Genomic DNA, 11,122 nt, shown 5'->3' with positions numbered 1-11,122 from the left:
TTTTCAAATTTTGAATATGTTATTGTTTTTAATCTTCCGATTTTTTTAAATAAGAGATTTTTAATATTCAGCAAAATAAATCTATTTTACTATACTAACAAAAGTTGCATATCCTCAATAGCTAAGCTATCCACGTGGGCAGAAAAAATCAACCAATCAGATGCAAAACTAATGCCATGTCAGCAATCGATATTTTTGCTTTACGATTGTGGTTTTCCTTTCCTCTTCCCGTCTTTTGCGTTCCTAAACTCCTCATCCTGACTTTCTCTCTCGCTTATCCTCTTATCAAATCTAGATCCTTCAGAGGAGGCGAGATGAGATTTTTGTTGTAATATAGTTTTCGATCTTTAGATCGATCTTTTGTTTTCGCTTGGCGATTCGCGATGGCGATTATTTTGTTGTGTTTCTTTCAATCAAATCCGGACAGATCTTAAAGCTTCAATCTTCTTCTCGGGTTTGATATGAACAATAAAGTCTGATGTTTTAAGCTCTCCTCTTTTGCAAATTTTTCTAGATCCCGCTTAACTTCTGTCGTTTCTTTTTCTTCTCTGGGCAAGCACTAAATCTTTTCTTAATAGGAGTCAAGCTTTGCTCTGCTTTAAGCAGTATTGATTGATTTGTCTTCGAGTGAAGTATCCTAGATGGGAAAGATGCGGTGGTGTTTGATTATGTCTTGGCTGATCTAAGGGAGATCCAGAAGAGTTGGTATCCAATAGATGGTCCGGCGAAGAATCTCTTCAAATCATCCGAGCTTTTCTCTGTATTAACAACCAGTGATGAAGAATGATTCGATCTCAAGTGGCGGTTTTGGTAAGAGGCAGAATCTAAGGAGTACAAAAGTTTGGGGCTTTGCGTGTGAAAGATGAAGACCGACTACGGTGGTTCGTCATCGGAGAACTCCTGACTAAGTTGCTTTCTCATCTATCAATGATTATTTGACAAGAGAGCATCCCCAATTCTTCATATATCAATTATCACGGCACTCAAATACATCCACATTGGTATTTCATTTTCTTTTGGTCTTGACTTTACTTTTTCATCATTCAATCTCTTTTACGTGTATATAATATCTGTCTAGAGATCACTGACTTCTACAGATTATAGCGTATGTCAGATTGTCTTTTAAACCTTAACTTTTACTCAGCTACTTAGGCCACTGTATTGGCTTCATGCCTTTCCTAATATCTCACTTAGTTTTGGCCTTTTGAGTTTTGGTCCCATCGAGATTTCTGGAGATTTTAGTCTGTATAATAATTTATGTACCTCAGTTGTTGCACTTGCAGCTAAAGTCTATCACAGAGATCTGAAGCCAAAGAACAAACTGGCAAATGAAAACTGTAAAATCAAGATTTGTGATTTTGGATTAGGAAGGGGTTTCATTCAGTGATAGCCCACAGCAATCTTTTGAACGGTATGGTGCACAAGATGTCTCTCTAAGAGTCTTTCTCTTCTCCTAAAGTAAGTTTGTATATTCTCAAACCTTATTCTCTATTAAATTTACTGAACTATATTGCTATAAGATAGTATACAGCTCCACTACTTTGTGGATGTTTCCGGTCCAAGTTGCTTCTCTATATAAGCCTTTCTTTCAATTTTTGTATTACTGCCAGCTAATTTTGGTGGATTTGGATTTGTAGTATACACCCACCATTGATATATGGAGTATAGGCTGCATCTTTTCCAGAGTATTAGTGAGAAATCCACTTTCCCTGGAAAGAATGTGGTTCACCAGATGGATCTTATGACTGATCTGCTGGGGAAACCTTCCATGGACACCATCTCCCGGGTACTGATCTTCTTAGACATAAGGTTTTGAGGTTCTGCAAAATCTTAAAAGCATGGACCACTGATGAGTATCCTGATTTTACAATATTATACATGTAAGGAATGAGAAGGCAAGGTACTTTTTCTGTGCTCACTTTCATAGATACGGCTATTCTCAAGTTGGTCTACTCTTTTTTTTTTTTTTTTGACAAAGTACTTTCAAATTAAAAAATTTAAATGTTTACATGATAAGGATTCGTTGCCTTAATAGATAGAAAAAGTTTGCATGAATAAACTTCATGACAGAACATTTCTAACCTACGAAATGAAGAAACGAGGTGAACCAAAAATGGACTGTGAGATAGAACTAACAAGTTTAATTTCTCAAATAATACATGACAAGACACATATTACGATTGTAGCATAGAGGGAAACACATCAACTTGGCAATTGAGCAATTTAAAGCACTGTAAGAATGACATGTTCCTACATCTTATAGTCAATTTCAGTATGTTTTTCAGTGTCCGGACTTATAGTATTATAGGGAGTTTAGCATGTGCTCACTTACAAATGAAAAACATTCATGTTTGGGTTGTTTTCTTTGGGTCTTAATGATGTCTCTCATCACTGTTTTTGATATTAAGATGATCCCTTTTTATTTGTTTGTCCCTGAGACATTTACATATTTGGAATGAGTGTTGGGGGCAGTAATAGCGATAGCAACAACATGGAGGGGTTACTCGAGCAGAGATCTAGGTCTTAAGGATTTTGAGTGGGTCATACCCATCCTTTCTGGTATCATAGAGTGGATCAAAATGACTCGACAAGTGATTGCTGAAGCCAAAAATCCGGTTACCAGTATGGTGCTTCAGAGATGCAAGATGACATTCCAGGGTCTAATGCTTACATTACTGGACTAATTATTATTGGTGGAGTGACTATGTTTCCTTCTACTCTCTAGGTCACAAATAAATATTGGATCTTCAAGAAGTTTATGTTGGGCATGTTTTGACGTCTTTTTGGTGCTTTTTTGTTGGGAAGGTTAACAAGACCTTGATAAGGACGATGGTGATTGCATTGAAGGATCTGTACAGAGTTTGTTTTGAATGATTCAAATAGATCAATTAGCTGTTGTCAGTTTCTTTAATAGGAGCTTTCAAGTGCTTCTGCTATGGCCGCTGCTTTGTATTGGGAGAAGAATCATGTAGATTAGTTGAGAGAGATATATACAGGCTAAATTGTTATGGCTTTAAATTTTGTTTTGTTTTTTGGAATGTAATCTATAGTGTGCAGAGTGAGATGTGGTGTCTATGTTGTACTGTATGGTTTTCAATTCTTTGAGGAAACCCTGTAAAAGTGTTTTGTGTTTAATTGTTTTCAAAAACGAAAACATATTCTAAAATGTAGAAAGCTGTATTAAATTATAATAAATCATGTTTCAGTATAAGTCACGTTCCGAGTCAGAGAATGTGGCTAGCGATGTAATCAATGTATCTGTGTAGTCAAGGATTATGCAACAACTGCTTTCACGTTGCTACTTCCGAGATGTAACAACATAAGACATAAGAAGAGAGACAGAAACAAGAGCATAAGACAATGAGAAGAGAGACAGAAACATGGATGCATTCTATTAAAGACGGGTTAAGTTCAGTTAACCTATATATATTATACATAATCTTTTTGTACTACCAAGACTCCATATCAATTTTTTGAATAGTTATTATTTTCCATCTATTTTTAGTACTTTATATATGTAATACCAAAAAAGTTCACAAACATCATATCAATAATATTGTTTACTAAGTTACTTAACATAATTATGGACTCCAAATAACATGAATAAAAAACATTTGTTTTCAGTACTACACAGAAAATAAATTTACTTTAATAAATATTAGATGTATAAATTATTGTTTAGGAATAGAAAATTATTTCAGTTAATTAATATTTTGAAAATAAGTTCCCAAAAAGTTGTACCATGATGTAGTTTTCGAATTAAAAATATTTGGAGTGTATATTCTAAACAAGGACAAATAATTAATAAAATTATTAATTTTAAATGTTTAATTACTATCTTGAATGAAAATATTTTTCACTGATTCTCGGAAAAATTGCAAAATTTGCTAAGAGATTCACAAAAGAATTGATATTAATATGGGAAAATTACCATAAATAGCACATTCATAGTATCACTTTTCATGTTTACACTAACCACTTTTACCCTCAATTTTAATGAAGGGTAAAAGACAATTATACTCTTAAAGTTAATTAATCTAGACTTAGAGTTTAGAGTTGAGGGATGAGGTAGGATATTTGGAATGTAAAAATTTAGGATTCTAATAAATATATAAATAAATTCTTAAAAAATATATAAAAATAGTTTCAAACATAATTTTCGTTTTTCAAAAAATAAATTTGAAAAAAAAATTCAAAAAAATAAATTCAAAAAATAAATTCAAAAAAAAATTTATAAAAAAGTTCGAATTTGAAAAAGTATAATTTGAAAACATAAAACAAAATTAATTTTTTATTATTTTATTATTTTTTATTATTTTTATTATTTTTTTATTTTTATTATTTTTTTATTTTTTTTTTTTTTTATTTTATCTATTTTTTATTTTTTTATTTAAATAATGATTTATTATATATATAAATAACAAGGGCATAAGAGTCTTTTACCACTTAATAAAGAATGTATTTTTGAAAATGTCTCTTCAGTTGTGGTAAAAGTGAAAAATATTAACATAAAAGTGGTAAACATGTATTTTCCTCATTAATATGTACTATTACCAAGATGAAAATATATTATTTCCAATTTCACTTAACTGAGTGCACAATTTAAAAAGGAAAAAATATTTTTAAAGTTATAAGAAATTTATCAAACCAAATTCAATCAACAATACAATGTTCACGTTTTTAATTTGGTCAAAAAAATATTTATCTAATAACTAATAAGAGAATGGGAGAATAAAGAGAAATTTCTTTAAATACATTAAGTTGGATATCAGTTTTAAAAATACATTCACTTAAAAATACTATAATATTTAGATTTATGCCTTAGTGATCATTGTTAAAGATTTAATATCTAAGGAGTGGGATTAGGCTTATGTTGGATTATGTTACTCAATAAATAGATTAAAGAATATGTAAAGTTAAATATCATACTTAAAAATAGAGAGTTAAATTATGTAAATATTAGTGTTTTATTCGAATTTTACTATAGATACATGTATACTTTAAAAAAAAATTGATTCTATAAATTAGCTGGTTCATATACATTTGTACGTTTATAAACCCTAAACTCTTTCTGATTATATATTTATTAGATTATATAATTTATAATATAAAACAAAATATTTAATAAATATAGTTTTACTATAATTATTCTTAAAATTTAATGAAAATAAACCCACGCGTAGCGTGGGTCAATTCTCTAGTCTATCATAAAATAACAATATGTGTAACCAACACAATATGAAAACATATTAAAAGAATAACCGATCCTAAGTTTATCTATAAAAAATACTTTCACGGACGTGTAGATCAAAATATTTCCATATTAAACATTGTGGCATTTTGAGTTATTAAGTAAACATAGCAATATTAAGTAATTTCTGCAGCACTTTGAGTTATATTAATAATATTTAATAATAGTACTATAGATGGATGTGTGTAGTTTAGGTTAATGCTGTTTTATGTTTCCAAAAAAAGGTTAATGTTGTTTATACATATCTACGTAAAGAAATATTTAGTAATTTTGAAATAAATCGTATTTTTGGTCAAGTAAAAAGAAGAAGAAACCTGCTTGAAAAAAAACAATAATAATAATTGTGCCGAAAGTAGTAGCCACCGCCACCACCGTAATATCAGGGAGATACAAATAGAGGCCAACGAAGAATTACATTTGTTTTGCTGTAAAGAAAGCCAAACAACAAACAATCATATTAGCCCACTCGTCCTATTCTTTCTTCTTCTTCATCTTCACTGTATCGTTTAGTCAAACTATTTTCTCCACGATCTGTTTGCTCGTACCTGGTGAGACTGGTGAGTGAGTTCATCAGAATACTCGATCTAATTCTCCATCTGATTGAAATGATTTACCTTTTTCTGTACTCGTGTGCGTTAGATCCGATTATTATTATTTATGGTTGAAAGTTGCATATCTAATAAATGTTGATCTCAGATCATAAAAGTACGATCGATCAACGCTGCTCCTCTTTATTTTATTTGAACTGTGTAAAGGCTCTGTCAAGTTCGTTTCAGATTTATTCTAGTATCTTAACTTGCACCATCTGATTCTTGATTTTTGCTCTTTACTTCTTTATACAGAAAACAACCTGTAGAAGAAGAAGGAAACAGTATGATCAGTGATCGGTCTGAGTTCAGAGTTCATATACGGAGAGTATTCGTCATCATGATCAGAACTTCCTATAGATGGATCTGCAGTCATCCCTATCTCCTTGGCTTTGTTGGGGTTGTGTATCTTCTGTATAGAGCTTGTCCTCTTTTGTTTTCTCCTTTGGTAGCTGCATCTCCTGTTTTGGTTTGCACTTTCGTTTTGCTTGGAACGATTCTTAGTTTCGGAGAGTCAAATATTATACCTGAGATCGAAACAGAACCGGAGGCTACTGTTCACGAGGCTGCTCTTTTCACAGCAGAGGCTTCGAGGGATCCTAGTGTTGTTGAGAGAAGGGATGAGAGTTTCACGGTTGAGAGGTTCGTGAGCACAGAGAAAGATGGAAATGATCAGCTGAGTGAGGTTGAGGATGATGCTCGACCATTTGATTATAGTCCTTTGGTTGATGAGATCAAACGGGATGCTCAAGTAAGGTTTGAGGATAGAGCATTTGATTTGGATTTGGAGAAGAGGGGAGATGGAGAAGAGGAGAAGTTGATTGGAAATGATGATGGGAAGCGAGTTTCACATGGTGGATCTTTAGATGATATGATGGAGGATGATTCAAAGGAAGATCAGGTGGATGTATCTCCAGTTTCACCTTGGAGACCAATGAGGCATGAGGAGGGCGATGATGACTCACTGGATTCTAGTTCTGATGGTGCGGAAAGTTCTTCACCTGACCCCTCTATGACAGACATCATCCCCATGCTTGATGAGCTTCACCCGCTTTTACACTCAGAGAATCAAGGTCTTGGTATTGCAGATCTTGATGGATCAGATGCAACTTCAGAGGAGCCAGATATGAGTAGTAGTGATAGCGATGAAGGAATGGAGTCTGATGTTAACAGCGAAAGTCATGGTGAAGAGGACGACAACAAGAAGGAAGAAGAGGAAGAGGAGAAGAAGGAAGATGAAATTAAATCACCTATCAAATGGACAGAGGCTGACCAAAAAAACGTCATGGATCTAGGAAGTCTCGAGCTCGAAAGAAACCAACGGTTGGAGAGTCTAATCGCCAGGAGAAGGGCTCGCAACAATATGAGAATGGTGGCAGAGAGAAATCTCATTGATTTCGACTGTGCTGATGTTCCATTTAATATGCCGCCAATCTCAACCGCAAGGCAGAATCCATTTGATCTTTCGTATGATGATATGGGACTACCACCTATCCCTGGCTCTGCTCCGTCCATTATGTTCGCGAGGAGAAGAAACCCGTTTGATCTTCCGTACGAGCCAAATGAAGAGAAGCCAGACCTCAAGGGTGATGGTTTCGAGGAAGAGTTCTCTTCTCCACAACCTAAGGAGCCAGTGTTCAGAAGACATGAGAGTTTCAGTGTAGGTCCATCGATGCTCGGAGGTCCCAGACATGATAGGCTACGACCTTTCTTCGTGCTGGAAAGATTAGCACACGAGAGAGCAAGCTATTATCCGTTTGAAAGGCAGCTCAGTGAAGTTAGTGAATCAAAAGTCAGTTCTGTGCCTGATACTGAATCTGTCTGCACAATCATGGAGGATGACGAAAAGAAGGTGGATGAACATGATGCTGATCAAGAAACGGATATGGCTTCTGACCATGATGAAGAAAAAAGCCATTCAGCTTCTGGCCATGATGAAGAAAAAGGTCATTCGTCAGAAGATTCCGATATTGATGAACAAGCTGATAGCAAAATTCTTCATCATGATGTGCCTGAGATAATACTGGGAAGTGCAGAAACACACCATGAGCAATCAAACATGATGGACGGAGAAACTTCTGATAAGACAAATCATGATCAAGAGGATTCCAGTGATAGTGATTCATCTTTATCAGAGATAGAAGAGGAGATAGCGCATATTAGTGAGAATGAAGCAATGTTGGTTTCTGAGCGGGAAGTTGATCTTCATGAGACATCAGGTACTTCTTTTGGAGGATCAGATATTCACGTTGCAAGAGAGATGGAGAATGATTATCACCGTGATGAATCGCCTGCTTTCATTGCTCCACTCCCCTCCCTGGAGGAGCCAGCAATTCATGATCTTTGTGGGTTGGTGGGTGACCACCACGAAACACCTGTTTACGATTCGAGTCCTCCCTCAGCCAGTAGATTCCCATCATTTTCTTCCGTATCATCTGATCACAAACCTGATCTACCTGGAAAGAGTGACGAAGAAGTACAAGAAAATACAGATAATGAACGGGAAGTTTATTCTGAAAGCATAGGTCCTGATGAGATTGAAACAAGTACAAGGGAAGTGGGAGAGAGTATCACGCATGTTACAGTAGAGGCAAGCTTTCTCATTTCGGAGGTTGGAATTGACGGTCAAAAGAACTCAATTTCCGTGTCTGAATTTGAGGAAGCCTTACTTGATTCCTCTCTACCTTTGGATAAGAACGAGAATATTGATCACCAGGAGGATGACCGTTTGTCTGTTTCTAGTCAAGAAGACCTGGAAGAGATTCATGAAGAAGTGAAAGAGGCTGTAGATACCAGAGCGCTAGAAATTAGTGAATCTTTGGTTGACTTGGTTTCTTCTACAGAAGAGGAAGCAGTATCTACAGGGATAGTTGAACAACATCTCCCAGTTGAGCCTACAAGTTCACCTTTGGGATATGGTGACACGACGGAGCATGTGACAACACTGGAAGAATCACCTGATGTGGTACATGACATAGCTGAAACTTCAGTAGCTGAAGTCATAATGCAGGAGGAAGAGGATAAACAAAAAGATGAAGCCACTCCTCAAACATCCAATGCAGACATCCCAATAGACAGCTACGCCACTTTGTCTTCTGGAGCAGTTGAGTATGTTGAGACGCATTCATTTAATGACGAAGATGCTCCGAAGGCGGAACAAGATCCAGTTCAGTCATCAGTTTCTGATGCCAAGGAAGAAACACACTCCAACCAAACTATGGTTATTGAAGTAGACTCTGTGAATACCAGTGCTCAAAATGTGGGATCCGAAGAAACGACTCCATCTGAATCAGGTAGAGAACCGACCTGGTCAGATAAATCTGTGGTAGAACAATCATCCCTTGAACCTGGTGAAGATCAAGTAAGTCATGAAACTTATGTTCTCCCGTAGATGGTCATCATTACAACATTTATCTGATACGTTTAGTAATACGATCTTCTACTGCTCTCCTCTTAGCTTAAGATAGTCTATGTGATATACTTAACATCATAACCTACAAAATAAATAAAGGGATTATAAGATATTAATTACTTGATGGTGCGTTGATACATGTGAGAAAAACATATGCTCGGCGCAGTCTCATACTTAACGTATTTATTATTCCCATGTCGTATTTGACAATGGTATTCTTACCTGGAATTGGATATAACATCAGGATAATACCTCTAAAATGTTTGAATTTCTTTCTTCTTTCTGCAATTTGTTAAGCAGGAGTCTAACCGCTGTGCTACGTTGTTGCAGGAACCAGCTCGTGCAGCTCCTCTGAGTGTGGTCTTTTCCCGTAAAATCACTTTCCACGAGTATCACGAAGCTCCTGAGGATACAACCGAGCTATCTTGTTTGACATCTGACACGTCCTCATCTCCAGCGGAGTCTCCTGAGTACGAAACACCTATGGTTGGTGAAGGCTCAAAGGCGGAGTTCTTCCAAGAGTCTGTTAATGAGGGGCTTGACCATGTGGTCGAGCAATCAGATCAGCTTACGGATTTACATGAAATATCTCAAAGTCCTCCTGAAGTTATCACTGAAGAGGCAGACGAGATAAAAGAGATTGATGAAGGATTGTTGTCTGAACTTGACACTATTGGAGACTTCGGTGTTAAGGAAGTTGTGACAGATTCTGAACCTGGGCCATCTTCAGTAGGGTCAGACACTGCCAAAGAACTTACGGAAGCTCTACCCGTTCTGGAAGTGAGATCTGTTGAAGACATAGAATCTGCTTGCCAGCAGATTCATGAAGGACCCGAGGTTGAAGATGTTATTCTTCCAAGCACCGTTCAGGACCAGTTGGCTCAAGAAAATTCTGAAAACTCATCAGAGACCAAGTCGGATTTAACAGTGGTGGAAGCTACGTCGAAAGATGATCTAGATACTGCTATGAATGAGGCTGTTGTAGAGAGCATGGGCAAGCAACCAATGTCACCAGAATCAAATGGTGGGTCTGGAGAAACCAAGTGCGGAGTTGAAATGGAACCATCAGGGTCTTTAATTGAAGAAAGATCTCTTGATGAGACAAATGTTCATCTGAACAACATACCTGAGAAAGAAGAAGATGAAACTAAACCGAAAGAGATAGCAACATCTGATGTATCGTCTAAGGAAACTCAATCACTGGAGGAAATTCCAAAACCTTCAGAACCAAAAGAGGAGATGTCAACGGAAGTAATCTCTGAAAGAGTGGTGATTCCTACAGAAAGCATAGAGTCTAGAAATGTAACACTAAGCGATGAAGTAGTGACTAAGGAAGCAAAAGCTGAGACCTCAAGCAACATTGATGGGATTGTACGGAGTCCTGAGTCCAAAGAAACTCCGGGAGATTCGGAGGAAAGCATTTCAGAAGTAAAGACAGAGGAGAAGGAGAAGGAGAAGGAGAAGGAGAAGGGTAAGTCCGATTCTTCAAGCTCGAGCTCAAGCTCTAGTTCGAGTGACTCAGATTGAAAAACAAAATCGAAGGGTAATGCATCTCAACTCCTAGTATATATGTTTGTTACACTGTAATTGTTAGGCACTTCTGGGTTTGCTCTGTTTTAAAAGGGGCAGGAAGAAGCCGCTATTCATTTTTTTGTACTGAGTTTTCTCCTTTTCCCGGTTTGTGTGTGTATCAGTGTATGTGTGTTTCCTTTTCTTGTGTTTCAGCTTCCATATTTATTGATTTGTATTTCTTGATACTATTCTGAGGTTTTTTCAGGGTTTTTGGTTTGTGACTTTAAATATTTTCTCGTTTTCATTCTATAATGTTTTGTATTGAAACTGAGAAATTATAAATGTATTGATGTTTGGATT

General features: G+C 36.0%; 1 protein-coding gene and 1 long non-coding RNA gene across 2 annotated transcripts; both read left to right on the top strand.

The window, feature by feature from the left end:
- The first annotated feature begins 136 nt into the window (after positions 1 to 136).
- On the top strand, positions 137 to 1,916 carry LOC125594582. Its single transcript, XR_007329914.1, has 3 exons — positions 137 to 1,001; positions 1,284 to 1,458; positions 1,638 to 1,916. It is a non-coding gene; the product is annotated as an uncharacterized LOC125594582 (long non-coding RNA).
- Positions 1,917 to 5,572: 3,656 nt separating this feature from the next.
- LOC125594576 (titin-like) lies at positions 5,573 to 11,122 on the top strand. The gene is made up of 3 exons (XM_048770727.1): positions 5,573 to 5,808; positions 6,094 to 9,199; positions 9,581 to 11,122. Exons 2-3 carry the CDS (start codon positions 6,125 to 6,127, stop codon positions 10,775 to 10,777), a joined length of 4,272 nt encoding a protein of 1,423 aa, XP_048626684.1. The 5' UTR covers positions 5,573 to 5,808; positions 6,094 to 6,124; the 3' UTR covers positions 10,778 to 11,122.

The sequence above is a fragment of the Brassica napus genome (assembly GCF_020379485.1).
Source record: "Brassica napus cultivar Da-Ae chromosome A10 unlocalized genomic scaffold, Da-Ae chrA10_Random_1, whole genome shotgun sequence".
In the NCBI taxonomy this organism is placed as follows: domain Eukaryota; kingdom Viridiplantae; phylum Streptophyta; class Magnoliopsida; order Brassicales; family Brassicaceae; genus Brassica; species Brassica napus.
The sequence above is the reverse complement of the archived record's forward strand: the minus strand, read 5'-3'. Positions and strand labels throughout refer to the sequence as shown.

What these genes read in the sequence shown, in the direction of transcription:
- LOC125594576 (XM_048770727.1), top strand. Translation starts at nt 6,125, where the DNA reads ATGATCAGTGATCGGTCTGAGTTCAGAGTTCATATACGGAGAGTATTC. An exon ending in TTGAACCTGGTGAAGATCAA is followed by an intron (nt 9,200 to 9,580) that starts GTAAGTCATGAA and finishes ACGTTGTTGCAG; the next exon opens with GAACCAGCTCGTGCAGCTCC.